General features: G+C 35.1%; 2 protein-coding genes and 1 long non-coding RNA gene across 17 annotated transcripts; 2 read left to right on the forward strand and 1 right to left on the reverse strand.

The window, feature by feature from the left end:
* The first annotated feature begins 8,834 nt into the window (after positions 1-8,834).
* On the forward strand, positions 8,835-10,771 carry LOC112274032 (uncharacterized). Of its 2 annotated transcripts, none has more exons than XM_024503163.3 (2): positions 8,835-9,450; positions 9,722-10,771. In XM_024503163.3, the coding sequence occupies exons 1-2, from the start codon at positions 9,252-9,254 to the stop codon at positions 10,324-10,326; spliced, it is 804 nt and encodes a 267-aa protein (XP_024358931.1). In that variant the 5' UTR covers positions 8,835-9,251; the 3' UTR covers positions 10,327-10,771. The 2 variants fall into 2 exon arrangements, with proteins under 2 accessions (XP_024358931.1, XP_024358932.1); XM_024503164.3 differs by having other exon boundaries at positions 8,858-9,450; positions 9,725-10,771.
* A 3,047-nt stretch (positions 10,772-13,818) lies between these two features.
* LOC149986746 (uncharacterized) lies at positions 13,819-18,257 on the reverse strand. 7 transcript variants are annotated; one of them, XR_016499811.1, is made up of 5 exons: positions 17,418-18,257; positions 16,034-16,282; positions 15,533-15,593; positions 15,350-15,427; positions 13,819-15,058 (listed from the first exon to the last, which is right to left on the reverse strand). It is a non-coding gene; the product is annotated as an uncharacterized LOC149986746 (long non-coding RNA). The 7 variants fall into 7 exon arrangements; XR_016499815.1 differs by adding an exon at positions 17,168-17,206 and having other exon boundaries at positions 14,441-15,419; positions 17,418-18,247; XR_016499816.1 differs by having other exon boundaries at positions 14,441-15,058; positions 15,350-15,419; positions 17,418-18,238.
* A 1,744-nt stretch (positions 18,258-20,001) lies between these two features.
* On the forward strand, positions 20,002-23,113 carry LOC112274498 (uncharacterized). 8 transcript variants are annotated; one of them, XM_024504064.3, is made up of 4 exons: positions 20,099-20,952; positions 21,397-21,491; positions 21,618-21,720; positions 21,902-22,124. In XM_024504064.3, the coding sequence occupies exons 1-4, from the start codon at positions 20,858-20,860 to the stop codon at positions 21,966-21,968; spliced, it is 360 nt and encodes a 119-aa protein (XP_024359832.1). In that variant the 5' UTR covers positions 20,099-20,857; the 3' UTR covers positions 21,969-22,124. The 8 variants fall into 8 exon arrangements, 6 of the variants coding, with proteins under 6 accessions (XP_024359832.1, XP_073386095.1, XP_024359827.1 ...); XM_073529994.2 differs by having other exon boundaries at positions 21,618-21,713; XM_024504066.3 differs by having other exon boundaries at positions 20,105-20,952; positions 21,397-21,495.
* The last annotated feature ends 2,388 nt before the right edge of the window (positions 23,114-25,501 follow it).

The raw sequence follows: 25,501 nt of genomic DNA on the forward strand, positions 1-25,501 counted from the left end.
AACTTCTACCAACTAAGAAGCTTCTAAAAGGTTCCAGAGACTTACTTCTAGAAGGTTCTAGAAACTTGTCTCTAGAAGGTTCTAAGAACTATGTCCCTAACACTAGTATCTATATAAAAAAATTTCACTTCAATCCAATTGACAAAATATTGAAGATCTTAAAAATACTCATTAATCCTCAATCTTTAATTTTGAAGACCTCAATCCTCAAAAACCTTCACACACTTTGTTCTAACTATTTGATTGATCTCAAAATTTGCATATATATTAATAACTAATACATCAATACATTGTCTAAAATATATCCATACATACATCATAGAACTCAAGAAAATCTCAAATTTGTTAGCACATTTTTATTTTTTAAAATCTAAACTAATTAAGAATATTTTTAATTTTGAAAATCCCTCAAAAATTCAATATTAAGTCAATTGACATGAAATTAATTTCCAAAAACCTCTCTTCAAGTTTGCTCTCAAATCCTACTTTTTAATCTACCAAAGAACCTTAGAATCACTGTAGGTGTATAATTTTGTACTTGAAGATCTAATATCAACCCAAGTTGACAACTGGTCGACTTCGGATATTAATTCTTGGCTCTTTGAAGAAAAATTTGCTAAAATCTATTCTTAACTCTTTTTTACACATACTTATATTATTTTTTTCTCATTTACTTTTATTTGGCTTATTTATGCTTTTATGAAGTAAATAGAAGTCCCTTCAATAAAAAGATAGTATTAAGACTAAATCTTTTATAATCTTTCTATCATTTATTCTTATTTTTTTACTAGACTTATCTTTTTATTAGGCTCTTCTATAATAACATCCGTATTTTTATTTTTTACTATATAGTCATATTATCACATGAAAGCTTCTATTTCTATTAAAAAAATGGCTTAAAAAAGTCTACGTAATGTAAGATTGGTATAGAAACAAGAGCTTTTTTCAAAGCTTCAAATGGTGCTTCTACTTCTTGATTCCATTGAATTTTGTCTTTACAAATCAAACGTGGAAGTGGAGCTATAACTTGAGAAAAGTCCTTAATAAAGATCTGATAGTAGTTGAAAATTTCCAAAAAGCATTAGACATCTCTTATCATTTTTGAGATCTTCCAATCTATAATAGTTTGAAGTTTCTTAGGATCCATCATGAGTCTATCATTTAAAATGATGTATCTTAAAAAGTCAATTTAAATAGTGTGAAATATATACTTTTCATTCTTGATATAGAATTCTATATCTTTTAGTTTTTATAACACATGATGAATATAAAGTTTATATTCTTTTGTATTCTTATAATAAATTAAGATGTCATCTAGATAACAGATAATAAAATTATCCAAAAATTCTCAAAAGATTTTATTCATTAGATGTTGCAAAATTGATGGTGCATTTATAAGTCTTAAAGGTATGACACCATATTCAAAATGTCTATACCTGGTTCAAAATTTAGTCTTCTATTCATCTCTTTTTTGATGCATACTAAATTACATATCCCTTATAGATCTATTTTTATATAGAACTTAGTTTAATTCAAGTAATCAAGAATTCTAGATATCAAAGGTAGTAGATACCTATTCTTGATAGTGATCTTATTGACTCTCTAATAATCAATATACATCTGCAATGATCCATCTTTTTTCTTCACAAATAAAATTATAATTTCTAGTGGAGATTTGGAATGTCATATGAAATTCTTAGCTAGATTTTCTTCAATATATTCTTTGAGTTTAACCAACTCATTTTGTGATAAACTATAGATTGATCCAAATAACGGTTGAGTTCTTTCTTAAAGATTAATTGAATAGTTATAGGGACAATATTTTCAAAGAATATCTGCATTCTTCCTCTCAAATACATCTTTAAAATCTTGATATTGACTAAGAATATTATTTAAAATATTTCTACTATTAAAAATAAATGTGGCATAAATTACTCAAGATGATCCTTCTTTTGTAGCATGCAAGTAAACTCTTACACCTACAAATATAAGTTTGGTTATATTAGATTTATATCTTTTTATTTGATTAATTATACTCTTAATTATACTTTATCAAAAATCAAAACTACAAGAAATCCAATATATTCAAGGATAATACTTTATTAAGCATAATAAACCTAAAATAATTGGATTAGAAGGAGATCTAATGATATTAAATACCACAAAGCTACTATGAACATTAGCTATTACTCATATTAAAAGAAATATTTCATGAATAATATCTTCAAAGTATAATGGTGTCATATTGTAACACGACTACATGGTAAAAGATGATAATATGGATCTTATTATAGAAGAGCCAAGTTAAAAGATAAAGTAAAAAAATAGGGATAAAAGATAAGAAGGTAGTAAAACTTTTAGTAGTAATATTGCCTTTTTATAAAAGTGACTTCTATTTACTTTATAGGACCATAAATAAGGCAAAATAAGATAGATTGGAAAAATAAATGATATAAGTATCTTTAAGAAGAAGTTAAAAGTAAATTCTAGCAAAATTTATCTAGAAAAACTAGATATTGATACTCAAGGAGGGCCGGTTAGCAACCAAGGTCGAAATCAGACCTTGAGGCACAAAATCGAACACCTACAGTAAATCCGGGATTTTTTTGTAGATCAGAGAATAAGATTTGATAGCAAACTAGATAAGGTTTTTATGAGCATTGGTTTTGGGCAATTTGGATTTTTAATGACTTTGTAAGAGCTTTACAAAGACAAGTTTGTTTTTGGATAACTTAGGTTTTGTGAAATAAAATATGGTTGATGTTTCTAGTGATTTCAAGTGTTTTATAATAGACCTACAACTAAAATTTTGTAGGTTAATGGTTATAATTGTGTTTAATATGTGTTGTAAATTTTAGCTCAATTTAAAAATTAAATTGAGGGTTATTGAGGTTTAAGTGGGTCAAGGTCTCAAAAATTAGAATTTTAGGTCTAGTGAGGGTTTTTAAGATTTCTTGCAATCTACTAGTTGGATTGGAAAAAAATTTGTATGTGAGGATATAAGACTTGTTTTTCTATATATATGAGAATTTTGAGATAAATCAAACCATGAAAAGTAGAGATATTGGCTCTGAAAGATTAGCATCAAGGTTAGAGAAGGAGGTCGGCTAACATTCAAGTACGTTTTTGAGGCTATCGTCTAGTTGGTAATTTCGATCCTTTCAAAATTTTTTGTGCTTATTTTCAACTTAATTTTTAAAAAGCATGCAAATTTTGAGTTAAGATCAACAGTTAATTCATTAGTATTTGAGGTTTAAATCTATTGTAGGAATTACTAGGGTTTGATTTAGGATTTAGGATTTGATTAGGGTTTGATTTAGGATTTGGTTAGGATTTGGTTTAGGATTTAGAATTTTATTAGGATTTATTTAAGGTTTAAGATTTAGTTAGTTTTTGGCCTAAAGTTTGAATGAAGTTCAATAGGATTTTAATTAAGATTAAATTAAGATTGAATTGAGATGTATTTGAGATATATTTGTGATCATTTTAATATTTCTTTAAGATTTCTTATTGTTTCTTTGTTATTCCTTTGAGGTTTCTTTGAATTTGATTTAAGCTTGTTTAGCATTGTTATGGTCTAATTGGAATTTAGTTAGTATTCTATTAGAGTTTAGTTAGTATTCTATTAGAGTTAGGATTTTGTTGTTGCAATTTCCATTCTACCTTCCACAACCAAGTGCCTGGAGCATTCTCAAGCAAGACTTCACATATTATGACAACGGATGACAGTCTTTGATTTCTACATGAATATATTTATTTTTTTTATTAATATTTTTACTTCATATTATAATCCATAAAAAAAAATTGGCTAATGAATGCAACATTATTCTACTTGATATCAATTGCAAGTTATTTAAATTATAAATCATGTAATATTATAAATTAATTTTTTATTATAGAATATAGACCTTTCTTATTGCAATAAAAATTGTATCATATTTTCTATACATAGATCAAAATTTTGCCAAAAAATCTTTCAAATTATCCAATATTGAATTACATCATTTAAAAAAATATTAACTTCCTTAATTATTCTTGCATTTGTGACTTTGCATTTTTTATTTTGACATCTTTATCATGATAATACTTAGAAGAAAATAGATATCTAATATTACTCAAAAAAATAAAAGAAAGAATTTGAGAATAAAGAAATTAATATCAATTTCAATGAGGGTCATCCATAACTTCTAATATACTTATGTCTTAATAAGAAAAAGGGATAATTTACTCTTAATAAAAAAAAGATAAAGCTTTGATATTGTAAGTGAACTCTTGTCAATCTATTAAGGACAAAAATTCAATGAAAAATAAATAAATAATTGAGACTTTCTCAAAGAAGTTTTACAAAATAGAAATAAAGAAGTATGTTTATTAAAAGGAAACTAGAATTGTTATTTCCAAAAGACAAGAGAACTAGAGACTTCTTGAAATTAAATTAGAAGCAAGAAAGGAGTTAACAAGAGTAAAGAAGGCTTTACTCTTACCTCTATATATACTATCTATCTACGAGCTATATGATGAAATTCTACAAGACCTCCAAAACATGTTGACTTTACACAACACATATCTTAATTTGCAAGGTAAGTTTTCTATATGGGCACCACATAGTTAGATTGTTTTGCAAGCTATCAATATGTGTGGCATGTAATTAACTTGCTGATTAAGTTTCTAATCTACCAATCAACTAAAAATATATATAAAGTCAAAGCAACGTCTATAAAGCTTTAAGAAGCTTTTTTAGAAGATATTATGAAATTATTTTATTTTTGGTTACTTCAATCTATTCATATTATTTAAGTAAAAATTATAATAAATATATATCCATGATAGATAGAAATTTTGGCATTGCTTAAGAATAATAGAATTAAAAGAAGCTTATACATGCTCTCACAATTGAAGCATTTTTTTGGCTAGTAGTGGGTACTCATTTAATTTTTGTTTTATAAGTTCTCAGACATGCTCAATTAGATTTACGTCAAGTGATTGAAGATTCTAAATAAGTACTTCAAAAAAATTTATTGACACCTATTTCTTGATTGATTTTACAACATAGTTAGGATTACTATCATTTTAAAATATGATACAAAAAATAAATTTGAAATAATACTATTCAAGTATCTTTAAAATCTGATCTTCATAAATGCTAACATATAATATTTTTTTTATTTCTTTTATCTTACATTTATAATTTATATCATATGAAGTCATATAATTCTATACAAAAATTACACCACTTATATGTTTAAATGTTTGACTCACATGACAAGCTTGTAATTAAGATTCTCCACCCTTCATCCAATACCAATTATAACTATTAACTTGAAATCAATTGATTTTAGTCTCGTTACTAAAAATGACCTTATATCAATTATAGATAATCCAATCTTGATGAAGTTGAGCAAATTCCAACCTACAATATATATTTTTGGTTGTAAATAGCTATTTCTTTTATTTTTCTAGTGATCTAAAATTTGATTTACAAAATGCACATCTTACTAAATAAGTACTCACTACTATATTCAAGTGTTTATTTAAAGCATTTTTCATGTCTACAACATTATTTAGTTTATCAATTATAATAGCTTGGTAGTATTTAAAGTTATTAGATCTTCTTCAAATCCAATTATTTTAGATTTATTATAGTAAAAAAAATATAATCCTTAAATAGATTAGATCACTTATAACCTTTATTTTTTTATAATATAATCTAGACTTTAGTTATTTAAGTAGAAAGTTAAAAGTCTAAATCATTTTCAATAGATTCTAGAGCTTTCATATATGCTACAAAAGAAAGGTCATTTTTTGTCATTTATTTCATACCCATTTTTCATGGTAGAAAGACTTCAAGCTAAATTTGAAGCCAATATCAAGATTATTAAGATGTTTTTGAAAAAAAAAATGTAAATATTCTTCCACAACATTGTTTTTATGATTGTTTGATTGATCTTTCAATAAGAACTCAACCACCATTTGGACCAATCTAAAGCTTATCACAAAATTAGTTGGCTACACTCAAGGAATACATTTACAAAAATTTGACTAAAAACTTCATACACCATTCAAAATCTCCAACATGAGTTGTTATCTTATTTGTGAAAAAAAAGATAGATCACTCTAGATGAAAAGTCCCAATTTAAACAATAATATGATGAAAAATCCCCATTTACATTATTATTCTTTTCAATGGCAAAGTCTTGTACTAACATGCTTAAAAAAATAAAAGTTTTGTGCAAGAGACAAACAACAAAGAAATAAATAAGGACCACAAACAAGTCCTACCATAGATTAACAACATAAAAATCAATTCATACATGTGCATGCTATAGCTTTTCCAATAATCAACCAGAATATTAGGTTGAGATCAAAGAGATGTTTCCACAAAGAGAAAAAAATCACCGGAGGTCACATGGAGTTCACCAAAGACCACATTTCCAAACTCTAGAATAATAAAAACCCGAGTTGAGAGCTCCAGCAATGCCACGCTCGCCCTGCTCTTGCTTCTGCTCACAGTGCTGCAGCGACAGTCGCTGCGGGGGATGCACAGCCAGCAGCTGGCGATGGGGGGGATCGCGCCCCAGGCCTCCGCTCTTGCTCCGCCTGCCCTGCTGTGCGTCGGAGCCGCCTCCCAATTCCCTGGCCTTCGATGTTACACTGCATCTTCTAGTTCACAATGGCGACAACCTCCCGGTCTATCTGTGCGCTCACGCTTCACTCATATTCTCACTCGATCCTGGTTGAAGCTTGCTTGCGCCGCTTGTCGCGTCGCCTTCGATTGCACCTCCTATTGCACTTCGGGCTTGAGCGTGGCCTTGTTGGGTTGGGTCGTATAATTCCTAGATCAAGCTGTAGTATGCATTTCGTCGCTGCCGCCGCGGTTGGAAGAATTCCTGAGTTTGGTGTAGATTGCTTCTCATGGGTGGGGGTCTGCCTCTTCATGTTCGGGATTACACACCGGAAAGGGCATTCCTAGCATGCTCATCATGGTCTAGTTTTGGAGTGTTGATTGGAGTGGTCTCCGGATTTTGTTGGGATGGAATTGGGCTACTCGAAGGTCGCCGAAATTGGGAAAGTCAGCTTCGGAATATGTTGGAGGGGATGATCCCCTCCATGGCTGCTGCAGCAAGGCGGGAACCATCTACAATTCATAAGAACTATGTCTGTGCTTTTATGTTGTTGCTGTGACGCGGCCCTGGTGACTAAGTGAGACTCTGAAGTTGGTTGTGAGCGAAGTTGTGTGCGAGTAGCACCGTGAGTTCATACAGGATGGTAGTTTGAGATTGCATGAGAAGATCGCCTGAATAGCGATTGAAGAGTCGTCAAACAGAGTGGAAAGCAGATTTGCGCGCTCCAACGAGAGGGGAAGGAGGGGTGGAACTCAGCACTAGAGGCTCAAAAGGGATCGGTCTGCAACATCCCAACATAGTGCAGACAATCATGGGGATAAAACAATGGAGAATTATTGACAAAAGCGAGAGGAGATTTTGTCCACGGTTTATAATTCTGAGGTGATGGATAGGGAGAATTAGCTGTGCCCTACCACTGGGGCATAATCATTGCGAGTTTCTTCGGTGACACTATCCCGAATCGCTTTAATGCACTAGTTGTACCTGATCTCAAGTGTAGATGACAATCAGTGAGCAAGGCATCATGTGCGGCAGCTCTGTCAAGATGCAGGATCGCCGTTCCTTCTCTACCCCACACCCCCCGCTTTCATGAAATGATCGCCTGTCGAAGAACCTGAACCCTCAGTTCTCTGTCCGTGCCTTGTGCGCGTGCGTGTGGTACACAAACTGTAGCTTTCCTAAGAGATCTTCTCCACCCACCATTGGATGGGACATAATCCAATTAGCACTAGGGCAGTACTTAGCTGCAGTTAGTTTTGCACCTGGTTCCTGCAGCCCATCTCTCGGCTCTCATTGCCATGTAACTTAGGAATGCATAAAGATAAGATATCATTTGCATGGTATATGTGATTCCAGTCTGAATTATTGTCGCGATGAATTCAAACTGTAAAGTTGCAGCAAACAGTCGCCACTGGCAAGGACATACAAACTTGTAGGCCCCCGATATTGTTATTTATTTGCAAGGTAATTATGTTGTCATTGAATGGGTCAGGTTGATATGCATTTTGATCGATTTAGTGGTGGAGATCATTAAACAAGTAACGTCCAAACTTTATCATACTGAGCACTTTTATTGAATAATTTAAATTATGACACTTGCAGATGGCCACGTCATCGACCGCGTGCTCCCTATTGAGTAGGAGAAAAATCTGATGGTTTATGTTATCTCGTAGTAGCCCAATTTTGTCTTGTCTATTTTCACCTGCTTCAGGCAACTTCACCGTCGTATTTAATGTAACTGACGCACTTTGAATTAGTTATGGGTCAGACTTGCGGAGAAAGTCGTGCAACGGTTGCGGGTAGGATTTATTTAGTCGTGATCTTCGACGTTTTATGAGATACAAAGCTAGTATTTTGAACAAAGTAATCTAGTTTCTGGCAGGCTGAACACAAGGAAATACAGGTGAAGTAGAAGAGAAATTCATAAAAAGGAACGTAGATGTAGCTCTTTGTGGTCAATCACTGCGGAAATCTGAAAGGTAGAAGATGGATTTGAGCTGCATATAAAATTTTGAACCAATGGCGAGAGAGCCAACATACGAAGATTCACCTGTCGGTTGATTTACCAGGTGTGTATGTTACGCGCTGGCCACCTAGGGTACCTTCATTGGGCAGGACGTAATCAGTGGTGTCAGAGATCAGTCACTTGTCCTGGAGTCGAAGATCATCGTCTGCCGCAGAAAGGAGAGACTAGTACTCCTCGACTCAATCAGATAAAAGAAACGTGCCTCGAGGAGAAATCCATGAGGCCTAGAGAGCATAAATGATTTCATCAGCGAAGTAGTCGAAAACAAAATCAGTCATTAGACTTTACAAGGAAGTGACTAACTTTGAGAAGATCGATGCATGCAGAAGAAGACGGCCAGATCTGTTGGCCATCCGACACAAGCTGAAACATTCTCTTCGACTCGTAGTACTACTGCTGGTGGTCATGGAGTCGGGCAGCTTGGTGCTTCAGGAAGTTCCCTAGTGCAGTCCTTCCAAAGGTGTACTTTGTGTATCTAGGTATTCGTTTAATCGTCCGACCGCGACAATCGTACCAAAATCCACGCGCTTGAGCAGAGTTTCCTCCCATAGTCTTGCTGCTAGACCACACCGAATAGGACAGGCAGTTAGGTTGACGGAAGAATGATCGGAGGCAGCCAAGCGCAACAGGAGACGAAGCTGGGCACAGAGCTGGGCGATGCTAACCACCCACTGTACAAGGGGGTGAGAAGGAGGCCATGGGGGAGTTGGGTGTCGGAAATCCGAAAGCCCAAGTCCAAGTCCCGCATTTGGTTGGGATCGTTTGACACTGCCGAGATGGCAGCTACAGCATACGATACTGGTATTTGATTTACTTACTGTGGATGATTCCTCGATTCAGCCTTGAGTATAGTACGCATTCTGCATCAGTAGGTTGGTGAACATTTTCCGCAGGTTAACCAGTTTTATACGTTTCAAAAATATGGATTACTGAACTTGGTGCAATGATTCTGAGGGTTTGTGTTGACGTGGATCTCAGAGGCGAATTTTGATAACTTCTGATGGGAATCTGCAAGAATTGTAGATGTTTTTTTGTAGTAAAGTCCTCACTTTCATGTCCTTGCTCATGGCAGCAGCTCTAGTTTTACGAGGAGCTGATGCACAGCTAAACTTCCCCAATCTGGCCAGCTCACTGCCGCGGCCCCAAGACTTGTCGGACAAGAGCATACAAGCCGCAGCGATAGAAGCTGCTCAATGCATTTCCCGGCAGATGAAGCCGCAAAGTCGTGATCGATCCCGGTGTCACACATTTGCAACAAATTCACGAACACATTCTTCACATCAGCGAGATCAAGGTATCGATTCATCACTGGATCATCAGCACTTACCAGGCAATGGTACTCAGTACAACCTGGCCACTTTTACAAGCGGCAGGAACCACCACCTGCCACAGCACATGAGTCGATCCTGCGGACACGAGGACGTCATCCCATTGACGTCAGCTCCGGCATCCAGCGACTCAGATTTATGCTGGTTACCGAATTCCTCCGCCTCTTGCACTGACATCTCAGACGTCGAAATGGAAGGTGAAGACAGAGCCAGTCCTGAGTATCCGTCCTCATTCATGGAAGTCGACCAGATGCCAAACTCCATGGCAGACTCGCTGCAATCTTCCGCTAACGACAGCGACGAGGGAACTTCGGCATACTCTTGGGAACCACGATTGTGGAGCTTCTGAGCGGCCACGTCGAGCACCGCCTGATCACTTATCCTTATAAACTATAGTATTGCGCGACTCGGATCGAAATCTTTTAATTAAAACCTACGCAATGTGTACTATCTTTGCAACTTCATCAGGTGGTCGATTTGCGTCCACATTGCGGATCTAATCAATAGCGCTCTCCTGTTCCCACTGGTGCTGTATCTGGACAGCTGGTATTTTTCTTGATAGAACTATCCCGGAGCTGCAGTTGCTATTAGAGCGCAGTACAATCCAAATCATTTTTGTTCTCAGTGGTGCATCATTTCATTTCTCGTGCCATGATTTGATAGGTTAATTTTTTTTTTTTTCAAGGGCTTCATGACTTAGTACCCAAGTATTCTGACCATTTGTAGAACAAGGTCTTTACCACTCTTTGGAACTTGTAATATGCCTGATCAATGATATGAAATCTTTGTCTTCATCTGATGCTTTATGATGGATAACCAATCTGCAGTCCCTGGTAGAGTCACTTCACATCTTTTGTAGAAGTAGATAAAAAATTGAGTTAATGAGACAGGCACAGGCGAGGAAGACATAAGCCAGAATCAGTCCATGGTCGAGGTTGAAAAAGAGGATGATTCGATCGAAGTACTCGATTCAGTACGTGACTTTTCCTGAACTTGTCAACAACAAAAATTAGCTTTTCTGACTGGACCCACTGCGCAATACTACTGATATCAGAATATCTTAGAGAAATCTCCACAAATCATTGCCCTCCATTTTGTATAACTTACCCCATTGCATCATAATTTACACATGAATCGATAACAACGGGGGGTAAAGAGGTTCAGAAACTGACAGTGTATCTTGTGAATGAATAGGTCATTGCACGGTAATATCAGAAGCTCACGTGTGTTGACGTAGACTTGAGCTATCCCTCGACAACAAGAGGCAAGGCCCAAGTGAGCAAAATGGAATGCTACAATTTCTAACGCCCCCAGCAGAAACTGAAAACGATATCCCCGACTGAGTTCCCCTTCTCTGATCCAATGCGGACTCAGTCGGTGTGGTCAGAAAAGATTTGCACTGGTTAACACGAGTCCAGGGGGCGTGCAACTCAAGCAGACGGACGAGCCCACTAGTCATCAGGTTGTGAAAATGAGCAGTGTCTGATTCTCAACTGGTGCCCCTTCGAAGCGAATGAGTCCTCGATGCAACGGGGAATCTAACGGTATGAGTGTTCGAGTCAAGATGTCACCACCTTCCTGTCATCGAAATGGACTCACGAACTTCGAATTTCCTGCTGTTTCTCTGACAGGATTTCTTTTTCTAAAGGGTCTCCAGCTCTTTTGTAACCGAAATTTTAATGCTTTATAGAATGTACAAAGTAGCAAAATTGCATTCTAGATTCTCAAAGGTCTGCACAAGGATTTGGAATTTTTCACAGCACTGGACCCCAGACGAAGCGGCATGAAGAATAAGCCTTATGCATCTTAAGTTACATTCAGATGCAGTCCAGTTCATAATTGAGTCCATAACAGCTATCAATCAAAAGAGCTATCTAAATTGATGCAACTGCACATGTTTCAAAAAACTCTTTGTTATTTCCTATTCTGAATTTTAGTTTTGTAAGAAGTATTAACTAACTTGATGTTTTTCAATAATTATTATGCTATATTAATATCAAGTTAGTTAATACTTCTAACAAAACTAAAACATCAAGTTAGTTATATAATAAAAGCATAGTTTCACATATGATTATCTAGTATTTAGAAACCAGATAATCATATGTTAAGTAATTTGAAGGAAAAAAGTTGGACAGGAAGGGAAAATGTTATCACAGGAAGTGTTAGTACTTTTGGTAGTCGAAAGAGATGACAAGTTTTGTGTGAGGTGACAAGTTTTCACCTCCTTTTAAAAAAAGTCAATATTACAGAAAGAGTAAATTATATTTGGAAATCCTCTAAGTTAAAAACATATTAATAAAATTAAAATGAAAAAATGAAAAAATGTCATATTCATCTCTTCAAGTGTAAAATGTCAACTAACAATTAATAGGATAATATTGAGAAAAACTCTGTATTTTCATAAAGAACTATATAATCAATGTTTTATTGCAAAATCTCATAATACTGATAGTGTTTTTATTTATTTATTTTCAAAATTTATTAACTCAATTTATCACAACATGGTCTAATGAAGCCAAAAAATTAATATAAAAACACTTCTATTTAAATGACCTTTCTATTAAAACTTGTTTTTTTATTATTACTAAAATATTGGAATTCTGAAACATAAAAAATATAAAGGTCTATTGGATAGATAAAAATTTTCATATGTATATATATATATATATATATGATTAGAATAGATGTAATAATTTTTAAATTTTAATAATTCTAATAGATATTAAATTTTATTAAATATATATATATATATGTATATATATTTTTTTATTATTTGATTGAAATCTGTTGTAATAAAAACCTATGTGTAAAAAAATTAATCAAAGAAGTAAATGTAATATATTGGTTTATATATTTTGATTGAATTTGGTTTTTATTGAATTACAAGTTTTAAGTTAAATTTTGATACCATTAATCTACTCTCGTGTAGATGAGCACTTTATATCTTTTCTACAAGTTTTAAAAAATTATTTCTTTATTACTTATCAATGCAAGGTAGTGACTTGTGGTAATAAATAATAAAATTAAAAAATTAACAAGATAGAGAAAACTATATTTACATATACATGTATATACTTTATGCAACCACAAAAAAAAACCTTGATTTAATGAATTTGAGTATAAAAATGTTTTAACAGTTTAATAAAAATTTAAATCTAAAAGATTCTGTAGGAAATATGCAATAACTACCAACAAATAAATAGAATATTGAACTAATGCATTTCATTTTTATTTTTGATTTACTTTGTTATGTAAGTATGTATGTATATCAAAGTAGATTGTAATGTGTGATACATTTGTTATTCCTTGTTCAGTTACTTTTTTTCACCAATTATATCCAAAAATGTAAGAAATAGTTTACACCCAATGCAAGTTATTAAAAAACTTTTTTATAAACAGTGTGTGTTTATTGAAGTACTTTCAAAAGTGATCTATGTCAGAGCAGCTGCTTAGAAAGCACCTTATTGGATTTGGTGCCAACGCTGCAGCTAAGAAGAATTTTATTCATTCTGCATTTCTTCAGTAAGAGTAATTTTTTCTTGTTATTTTAATAAATTGTGTGACGTGAAACAGTTTGGATTTTATTTTCTTTTTTAAATGATCAATATATTATCTCATTTACAATCCTAGGAATTTTGTAAAGTGTTCTTTGTTCTAATGTAATGCAAAACTGCTTTCACAATGACATAATAGTTTTCTTCTATGTTCCATCAATGTAATCTTTAAGGGAACTTCTTCACATTTTGTCCTCTTTTTTTTCTTTTTTTCAGTTTGTATCAATCAATATCATAATTTTAAGATAATTAATTTTTTGTCCAAAAAATCATTTTATTTGATAAACGAAGTATGGTGGATATTGTGGAACAAATCTTGTTTTTTGTAACAATCGACAAGAAAAATCTGAATGTTCAGTTGGTGCAAATTGATCACACAACAGGAATTCAATATTTCACTACAGATTTTAAAATACTACAACATAGTGATTCCAAATTTAAAGAACATTTGACAACAGATTTGTTAAAATACAAGCAATGCTTCTTTATTCATATACAATTTTGCTGAAAATGTTTCATTGCTAAGGAGTTTGCTCTTATAATTTACTTTAGGACTTTGCATCAGATATTCATAGAAATGTAAATCAGACCCTTTAGGACGCTATTGTATGGATACAATGAGAATCAACTCATGGTCTGTTGCCTTCTTTTCGTTAACAAATCTATGTTGTTTCGATGTTTGTTTTTCACAAAAAAAACAAGTCAAAGTGTTCGTCTTCTCTTCTTCTCACTTAAATCGACTCAATTCAACATGCATTCGTATATTCTCACATTTTCTCGCTGGACATATTTATAAAATAATCTCCAATTTGTTCCAATTTTTGTTCAGAACAAAGCGGAAACAATTTAATAAATTGTAAAACTAGACGTCAGATTGGACATATACGTGCGTAATTATACATAGTAGCAAAAATTAAATCCCAAACGAACTGCTTTTTTCAGTGGGTTGCTTTAAATAAAATGCTGCTAATACAAGCTGACAAATGGTTAGTGGATCATGTCGGAAGGACCTGGTTGGCAACCATTCTTCATGTTTCCAGACAGAATGTTGAGTTGACAACCAGTTTCTTTGATTCCACACATATTGAGAACTGTGCTGAAGTACGAATGTCAATACAGCAAAAAAAGATGGTTCATGTACATCCCTGGTAAGTTGCAGGGTGGAATTATAGTTATGTCTTTGTAAACCATTTCTCACTATCATATGCTTTTGCAGGACTTACCAATGTTTGGCGATCAATTGGGTTAGGATAAAGGGCCTACTAGAACTCATAACATTACTGAGACTACTGCGAAAACTACACTTTAGTTCAAAAACCATGAGCTGGTGGTTGTAGGGCCGTTACTGGACTTGATAAGTCCTTTGTTCTGTGAGGCGTCGCTAACCAAGGTGACAATAATTACAGACCTCGACTCATTGAAGAGACTTCAGCATAAAGCAGATTGAACGCAATGTCAAAATCAGAAGCGAGTGGTTAGACACTGACCTGGAATGCAAAAGAATCAAAAGGACAAAATCTTCGCGACCTGAAAGATGGACAATCAGCCCCTTTCAAAACTACCAAACTGACACACAAAATTGGGCATGCCTTCTTGTGTACCCATAAGTTCTATGGGCATAAAGGAATCATCCCGTCTCTGGAGGAGGCGCTCTTCTTACTCTGGTCTCTTGACCATCCGTTCTAGAATCTCTTTTTCCGCACAACGCCAGAACACTCCAAAATATTATCCTCAAGCATTTCTACAAACTTCAGTGTCAGACGAATCTTTGTTGTCACACATGGTCCAAATGTCCAATCTCTGAAGAAGAGGCCAAACCTGATATATCTAAGTGAAGTAGGTAGTGTTGGAAGTGATGGGGTGAAAAGTAGCTGCTGCACTGGAGACCCTGGTGCACTGACATTCACAATCAGTAACACAACAGGAATCTTCACAACATAATGTGGCAGTTCTGGCATATTACAGTCAAGAACATCACTGAGTATTGTTGAAGGAAATTACCTCAGAGAAATAATACTACAGCAATACTCAGTGCACCTTGTCATTGAATATGTCCTGTAACCTGCAACCAATACATATTCCATCTTTTCAGGATCTAATACAGCTTGTACAAGTTGATTCAGAACTAGTATAGGGGATTACCTCATAGAATAAGACGGGAAAATTGCATCCAGTAGATAATAACATCGGAATGTTCAGGAGAGAATTCAGGTTCTTTGATATTGCTGGAAAATCTTTGGATGTCCGTCTTTAATGATACAATGCTTGCAAAACCGGAAAAAAAGACGTAAAAACAAATACTGGCTCACATCAATGATTTTCACAATTAAGTAAATCTTTGCAGCCTACCTTGCCCAAGCGGAGTGAAACGAATGACTTTGGCAGAGCCATTTCTCTCTAGACACCCTTGCTCTTCTAAGGATTCAAAACAAATAATAAATGACTTTGCTCTATGTTAACAGTTGGCCCTCCGAAAGTTACGATGCAAACTGGAGCACCCACCTGATCACCAGTAGTCGCCACAAGAGCATACGCCATCTTTGAAATGGTGGAGGTGGTTAGCTTCTTTGGCTACGATCTCTCGTCCAGTGTCCTTTGAAATAAACTTAGTTGATATATGATAATCTATGCACACCCGAAGGTTCTTGTATGCCCGAATTGGTTTCCAAAAAGCCACATACAGCAATCTTCTCAAAACTAGAGCAAAAAGATCCTTCTTTGTCTTCCTCATCAATGTTGCGCTATACAAACCTGGTGTCAGGAATGCAACCTTCAGCTTTTAGATTCTCGACCATACTATGCATCACTGCATAAATTTCCTTCACTTCAGGGTGAGGTGTATCTCCTACATCAAAGTAATAAATATTGTAGTCAATCGCAATCCATCTGCACCCTAGTTCCTTGCGGATACCTCTTTCCTGCGTCTTATTACGCACCAATGATACCGGATCCCACTTGCCAGCAGCAGCATAGATATGTTGCAGAGATGTGCTTTAAAATGGGTGAAGGAGGTTTCACGTCTTTCAGCATTCCCTTTACCCAATATGTAGTTAACGGATTAACGATCCCAAAGTTCTTGCCCAGTGATTTTATGTTCAGAATCAGGTGCTCTGGGATTTTCCCATGCACATCCAAGTTCTCAAAAAACAAGTAGAGTATAGTTGATAAAGCAACAATTTTCGTAATCCTTAGGGCTCCAATGATGGTAAAACATAATAGAGACAGTTCACAAATTTAGCTAATTACAACTTTCAGACGTTTCGCAATAACTAGTATTGTTGTTGATGATTCTTATCCAAATCCGCAACCCACACATACCTTAACGATTGAGTTGTCCCACCTCTGAGAAGAATTCATAAAGCACTTCTTCTACAACTGTTCTATACTCTCTGCTTCACCTACTCACCTTCAACATTAAGTTTACACCCCACGATTCATCAAGTAATCCAGTTTACTTAAAATGAGATACATGGGACATTTCACACTTCCACATCAATAACATGTGTATACACTTTTGTACGTTGCTACATGCTTTGATGAACGATGGATCCTAAATTATTCAAAGAACTCAATCAAATCCACAATTTAACAAGCCAAACTAACATACTTCTGAGTTTCAAAAGACATGAACTTTACTCGAGAAGCAGGTAATCCAAGCTCCTCAAACAAAGCATCCTGTGAACAAACTTCAAAAGCAATCATTCACAAGAATATTCAAACAAATGTAATAAAAAAACCCTCAAATCTGTCCCCATGCAAGCATTTCCACATACTTTCAACAAATCCGTTCACATCCCAGCCAATCGCAAACACACGAAGGCATTACTGAACAGGCACGACTAACTCAACTTATGTTGCAATTACTAGGGAAGCTGGAGGCTCTTACGTGCAAAGTGTACGTCTTCGACAGATTGGGACCTGGGCACTGATACTCAGCCGCCTCGATTCCGTTGCCAGTATTGACCCCAAAACACACAAAACACAGGAGCCATCACAATCTCATATCTCAGGCACGTCCATGCTGCTACTCGCCAGCTCTGGAAACTTGATGCACCTTGTTTCACCCGAACGCACACCCTAATTTTCTGATATGCAACTTTCCAGGTCCAAAGGGTCTGCACCTCAGCTCAGAGCACAAAATTCAGTTGCTGCCTTCGAGTTCTATTTCTCTTTCACCTTTCCTTAGCAGCCCACATTCCAAAATCATACCCCACATTTACAATTGCTCTGAAAACAACTGCGTTGATACGGATCGCGGCAACCACCACACTTGGTTCTTCCACATAAGATCTAAATTTAACCACATTAATTGGGTTTTGGCCGGTTACTCTCCCTCCATCCCATTGTCACTCCACTCCACTCCCATGAACTAAAATGCTCAAACAATGACGATAACTGCGACCACCACACACACACACACACATCTCACATTCCCCAAAACCTTCACATTTAAACAACACGAACTCTACCGTTGCAGGTTCTCACGTCAGTGTTTCATGCACGAATTTAGCAAGTGATTTGCGAAAGCAACTCGTGCTATTCCAACTGCGAAGACTGTTTCATTGGCGTCGTCACCGACTCCCGAAGAGAAAAACTGATTTCTAGCGTCCTGCATGAAGAAACGACTGATGGACCTTCACAGCCATTCCAGTTCTGAAAGACCCCCAAATGTGGCACCTTTCCCCAAATTATCAAAGCATTAATGCATAGATTTAATTTATGGTAATCGTTTTTTTTTTACATATAAAAAACTAAATGATTTTGTAGCACCTAGTTTTACTTAAGTTTGAAAAAAAAAACAAATATATATATATATATATATATATATATATATATGTGTATATGCAAGAATTTTGAACTGGTTATACACATGCTTAGACATACCAAGCTAATGAATTTTATATGATCTTTAGTTATGAAGAAAACTAAATCACCATGGTAACAAATCAAGTGTAAAATACAACATAAAAAATTTAATAAATAAAAAATTTAAATCAAAGAAATAAACATGTGATTAATTATCATTTCTAAATTTACTACTTTTATTTGATTTATTATATTACACAATAAAATATTTAAACTTAAAAACATCTATAATTCAAATTTTGAGAAAAGAAATAGATTTTTATTAGAAAAAAATAGTGTGATAACTTGGTATAATTGTATTACTTGTTTTAAACAACTTGTTATGTTTTAAGACTTGTATTTTATAGTTATTTTAATATAAATAGTATTAGTATTTTTTTCAAAATGGTTTTTATACTGAAAACCAAATATTTTATTGTTATTGGAATAAGTTTATTAATTTGAAAAAAATTGGAATTTTCTTTTGAAACAAAAATATTAATAAAATCTTTTAAATTTTATTCTAGATGACTATGCTTATTTCAAAGTCTAGTTCTGAATTATATATTCAATTAATTAAAGTATAAATTGAAACAAAAGCATGATTTTCGACACAATTTTAATGCTCTATAAAAACCAATTTCTACTCTTTACATTATACTAACTATTATGTATGCTTACAAAAAGAATTTGAAGAACTTACAATTACTATTATTTAAAAAAAGAGTTTGTTGTTTTTATTTTATAAAGTTATTTTACTCTTCATTTATCTAAACATTACATTAGGTTATTCAATACTTATATATATATATATATATATATAATTTAGAAAATTTGATAAATGAATATTTTTTTGAAGTCATATATTAAATACATAATTTTAAAAGCATGCAAGAAGTTCTTGCATAGATATATATTACATATCCAATATCAAATTTTTACATTGATTTTTTTTATGTTGTAAGTATCTTCTTTATAATTTTGCACCTCCATCTAAGATATCTAAGATAATAACCATGAGAACATAAAAGATTTGAAATTTAATTTTTGATAAATGTATATATATATATATATATATATATATATATGTTAAAACTCTAAATAAATCAATATTATACTTTAAAATATGATTTAAAAGTTTGATAAACAGAATTTCAAAATATTTGAAATTTTTGCAATATTATGTTTATATATATACATATATATATATGTGTGTATGTGTGTGAGTGAATGTATATGCATTCTCTTGATAAAATTGTTACAAATATTTATATGTTAATTTTTACTCGTGATTTTTTATAAAAGATATATATATATATATATATATATATATATACATACACACACACATATTGTTCATCATTTGCATCAAATTGCTCAAGCAATTCTTTTGTAAAACAATTCTAATGTTAAAAAAAATTGTGTTCTACACCATTATTGTATTAAAACTAAAATATTAGTACCAAAATTTATTTGTTTCTTATTTTATGTGTATTATCTACTTGGGATTCTAATAAGGTAAACTATATTTAGATTTTTTCATTTCTTCAAGATCACACTATGTGGTTTAGTTTTTAATTTAATTCTTATAAAATAATTTATTGTTTTAGATTTTTATTTTTAAAATTTTAAATTTTAAATGCATGTATGTATGTATGTTTAATTTTTTTATCATAATAATGTTCACTTCTACATATCATCAAATATGGATCAGTAATGAAATAATAAATTATAAAACAATCAATTAATGGAAGAAGATAACAAGAGAATGAATGATTCAAGTCCATACATTGTAGAACTCTAATCCAAGTTTATTCTCCTGTACATAAGTCCTTAATATTATTCATCTAATTAATTTGACGATTTAGGGATGAAACCCAATACACTCAACATGATTGAAGTTGGGATTTGCACTAGCAACATTTCTAATGCTCTTCACATTTTCCGGATGCAACTTGCCAACCATTCGGAACTGTAGAGCGTTCCAAATTCTAAACAGCTACAAATTCTTAAAAAAGAGAAAAGAAAAAATGGGTCCAAGCTTGCTTTCTCGTAATTAAAAGGGAGAAGGAGAATGCAACCCAGCTCATCCCTTTGCAAGTTGCATTCTGAGTAGAAATCTTGGATCAATTGTAATGTAGAAATCAGGCATCAAATTGTGTATTTTCATTGTCCAATGTGTCCTCTTGTGCTTCTCCTACCGATGAGGGAATGTGGGAGGTTTCAATACAGCATTGGTTATGTCGAACTTGTGTTGATTTGCAACTTGACTGGCGTAGTAGACCGATTGCCTGGATCGGAGACTCCTCACATCGGCCACACTTTATCTCACAGAGCTATGGCAAACAACACCTTTGTTGTCAAATGTCTGAGGCAGCCTCTGCATTCCAGTCTTCGTTGTAGTGCAAGCTCCAATCTTTCAAACAGCTCGCTAGGCTTCTTGTCCGAAGTTGATCTGGTTTGGAGTGGCTTTCAGATTTCATGTTTTTGCAATCTCTGCTTGTTTTGTTTCAAGACTGGGCGTTTTGGCAAATGATGTATCCAGGGTGTATGCAATCAGAGTATGGGGATGTCATGTGAGTGGAAGCTTCGGCATGCGCAGGGGAAGCTGTGGTGATCTGGGTTGAAGTCATGTTGTCGTTGATGAGACGAAATTTGGCTTTTCTTAGACTGATTTTACATGATTAGGGTTGTCGTAGGTTTTATGTGCAGGTATTGATTTCGAGTCGGAAAAGATTTGTGCTGGTTGTATGGTTGCATGTTTCTTACTTGTCATGTACTGGAGAAACTGTGAGGTGATGTTTCTGGTCAAGCATCCCTGCTGCTTTAGAGAATTGGGAGATTGAGTATTGGGTTCTAATCGGCAGGGTTTCTGAAATTTCAGTTGTAGCCGCAGACAGAGTAACCTTTTTCGTTGAAATTGTGATGGCATTCTGTTCACTTCTGGTTGGATCCTGTTCTTTGTCTATGAGCATGCGATCTCAGGGTTTGAGCTAACTATAAGGCTGTTATGAATGCAGGTGTAATGGCTCAAATGGTGGAACTGTCTTTAAGTTCAAAGAAGAAGCAGCTTTTCTTGCTGGAAAAGATGGCATGGAAGGGCAATGTGCCGCCAGTGGGTATACTTTTTTTTTTTTGTTTGTTTGTTTTCTTTTCCTTTCTTCATTGATTTCCGCATAATCCCCGCAACCATCGTTTGAGTAAGGAAACTCATAGGTCTCCCATTCTTTTGAACATCCAGTGAATACATCTGCACCTCTGCCAGACACCAATCCAGCGAACAAAAATGCACCCATTTCTGCAAAGTCAGTATATATTGCCGTTTTACTGGACATTGGTGCGCGGTAGTATTAATATTCCCTAGTTGACTACAAAAACTCTGCCATAATTCTAGATGAGTGTCATTAATTGTTGAATTTTTAGCTTGATTAGCAGTTGTGAGGCTCCAACTCAAATGCCTTGTTTCATAAGAACGTTAAGGTAGTGAAGAACATAACCAACCTGACTTGTTGATGGTGATAACAGGTGCAGCGTGGAATCACTGGAATCAGAAATCTCATTCAGAGTTTTTCATAAATCGATGATGTGGTGACGTTGGAAAGAGTAGCTGTAGAGTATATGTAGACCTAGGATTTTTTCATTGTATATCATATTTCTGTCAACTGCTGACGTCTATTACAGTTGGGATTGCAGCATGACGGGCATTTACCAGTGGTTGGAATGAACAAGTTAGATATTCGGTGCACAACGTTCGCACATCTCTGGTATACTTGTTGGTGCACGCATAATGAATTGGTTTGCTACCCCATCTCACTGTTCACTGTGGGATGCTATCGGCAAAAACACCATCATGTTACATGTGAGTAGCAGACATGCAAAAGCTGTTCAGGTATGTGTGTAGGGGTATTTTGAAGCAGACTCAACTGAAGTGGTTAGGGTGGAGGTATAGTCATAGTCTCCTCACAAGCATGTAAACCATGGCAAGTTAAGCATGAATGTAACATGTGTAGTCAAATGAAACTCAAAATTTGCAAAAATATGAGAGCTGCCACCTGAACTAACATCAAGAAGTACAATGTGGTTGGTAACCATGCTTATAGTCAGAAACTAGCACTGACATTTAAAACGTACTATTACATAAAGATATCTTCAGATCTAGGGTTTGTAGAACTACTGTGTGGCCTGGAATGCTACAACGGCAGTAGCCTTATTCTCTTACCCGCCAGATTGACTCAGTTAAAATACACGAAGGTCAGATATGAAACATCAGAACTTGCTAAACTAGCTACGAATGCGATCTCATCTTACTCTTGCACATACTTCTATGATGCCATGTCGCAAATGATCTCTCCGTCTCTTGACACTACTCACTTCAACTTTAGGCGATAACGGAGGGAATGCCAGCGTAGTTGAGCCTCACGCCATTGACCTCCATGGTGAGTCCGTCAGGACCGTCCACGGGCTTGTCCAGTTCGAAATGCCAAGAGCAAAAACAACACGGCTTGCTGTCGAAGTTGCCCCCGCTCCATTTGTTGATGGGCCCTTGATAGCTCACTTTGGTCGAGCCCGATTCACGAGCATAGTAGAAGCTGCCCTCGCTGAAGAGGACAAACGTGACGGTGGCGCCTTCAGAGTTGGTGCCTCGCCAGGTACCCACGGCCTTTCTGAACTCTTCAGGCGGAGGAGTCTTCGAGCAGTTGCATCCCATGACGTTTGCTCTCCAATCTAACTGCCCCCCTGCACACTAACTGGTGGCCCACCTCTGCTAAGGCTTTCGATTCGACCGCCAGCTATCAACACAAAGTGTACACAAAGCTCAAGAAGGCTGAATGATCTGCACCGAACTGTGTGATCGACAAGATCAGTGCACCAACAAGCCTAGGAAATCAATATGAATAAAGTGCAAAACAAAGCCAACACAAGAGAATCAAAGCTACAATGGCAGGTGGATTGTTGACTGTGGGTCTTCCAAGACGCGGTGTAGGGGAACTTGTAGCCGTCACTTGGGGTGGGCAGTAACGGGGGCTGCGCCGACTACGGCGCTGCAACTTGCGAGCTGCACATTCATCACGTGTAGAAATGGGTCATTTTAAGAAAATGAGTTGACTTCCTTCAGTGAATTCCAGCTGGGCCGTTAAGCTTCCCCGTCGAACTACTCGCGGAATAAAGCCCCCCCCCCCCCCCCCCCCCCCCCCTCTGCCCCTCTTCATGACTGTTCATCCCCTCTGGCCACATCCTTCCTCCACCATGCTGAATGCGTTTGTGTGGTTCGTTATGCTTACTACTCTTTGCAGTGTTCTTTCTGCTTCAACTCAGCCTCCAGTCTCATTTTATAAGGGATCTCACAATATGAGGGAAGCTTGTTTGATTGAAGAATGGAGAGGCAAATTAGCGAGGGTCATCGTGTAATTCGTTGGAGAATGTGTCTAGCAAGGTGAAAGAGGGAAAATGTGATAAATTTTCTAATTTTAAGAGAATACGAAGTGTGATTATCATGGTGAGTTGAATGCACGTGAGCTCCACCTTATGAATATTCTCTTCAAAATACCTATTCGCATGTGGAAAGCAGTTTGCACTGTTCTAAAAACTCCACACTACATTCTAAGGTGACTTCTGTATGTTTCCCCTAAATGAAAAAAATTACTTCACATCATTCTCTTACTTTGATGGTTACAAATGAGAGTGCTCCACTCCAGACATCCATGAAGCACACAAGCGATGGATCCTGAGAGTGGAGATGAGGTGGTGGGAAAGGTGGCGGCTGGGTAGATGAATGTTTGAGCAGACAGCAGCCCCCGAGTATCTTAGTGTGTGTGGATGTAAAGAGGACCAATTCCAAGGGGGTGAGTGGCTTTTTCTTTGCAAAGAACGTGACTAGTGATAGGTTCCTGGAGATAAACCCTCCTGCAAGTTGGAATCTTTTGGATTATATCTGTTCCCTCCAACGATTGTTTCGAAAGGAATGAACCAGGAGTATCGACAGTAATAGGAAGGAAATCATGCAACATGTCCACTAATGGCAACTCAGATCCGGACCCTTCGATCTACCTGCATTAATAAATCTACACGTGCTAGCATATTCTACTTTGAACTATTCCTTCATCTCTGCCGTCTTCTTTACCTTCTTTTTTGTTTGAAAACACAATTACTTCTATGTTAATTTAAGATTTTTTTCTTTTCATAACAAATGTGAGGACTTTCAATAGAGTGAGATATCTAAATTATTCTTATCAAGTTACTAGATGAATTTTAATTAAGAAAAAAATAAGACTTCAAAGAAGTTGTTAAAATAAAAGTAGAATAAGTTACCTTATAGAGGATATTAACTTAGGTAAGTTATTAGTGGTCAAAGGTTTGACTCTTGGTATATGGTAAGGACATCCAATGGATGTAGGACGAAGTCATAGATCAAGAGTCAAAGTCAAAAGGATAAAGTATTAACAAAGGAATATCCAAAGACTAAGTATGAGTCATTAGTATGTGTCATAAGATACTTTCAAGGCTCATGAGATGCCAAAAGGATTCTAGGGCCATGTGTATAAAAGTTAAAGAGTGGAAGTTGTCTTTTAGGGCAATAACTACTACCTATAAGTAATGAGTATAGGAAGTGATAGATATCTTATTCCATACTCTCTTTGTGTGCAACCTTGTTGATGTTAAGTGTTGTCTTTAAAGTGCTTGTTCTTCAATAGGTTATGGGCCCACTCACCTTTACTTGTGAATTTTGAAGTATTTTGAAGTCTTTCTTGTTGTGAGGAATAGATCTTATGGTTGTTGTTGAAGTTTGAATTTGCTCTCTTCTAATCCTTCTTATGCATCTAGTTGTTGATGTAGTTTTTGCTCTTACTTATTCTTAAGTGCATTGATAGCCTTGGTTGTTGTTAGACTCCATTTAATGATGTTTTAGAACTTGAGTATTCTATTTCTTTGTTGAGTTTCATCATTGGTGCTCTAACTTTCTACTTTCATATACTTAACTTCATAAGAGATTCTCCTATTATTATAAGAAGTATTTTTTGTGGTTAGAAGGGTGATTGAAGAGTGACAAAGCTTATGCAAGAGGTTAAGATAGAGTATAAGACTTGTGAGAAGTCTTATATATGAAGTTGAGAGTGATACAAGAGT

Source organism: Physcomitrium patens, chromosome 21 (genome assembly GCF_059467195.1).
Source record: "Physcomitrium patens ecotype Gransden chromosome 21, ASM5946719v1, whole genome shotgun sequence".
Taxonomy (NCBI): Eukaryota; Viridiplantae; Streptophyta; class Bryopsida; order Funariales; family Funariaceae; genus Physcomitrium; species Physcomitrium patens.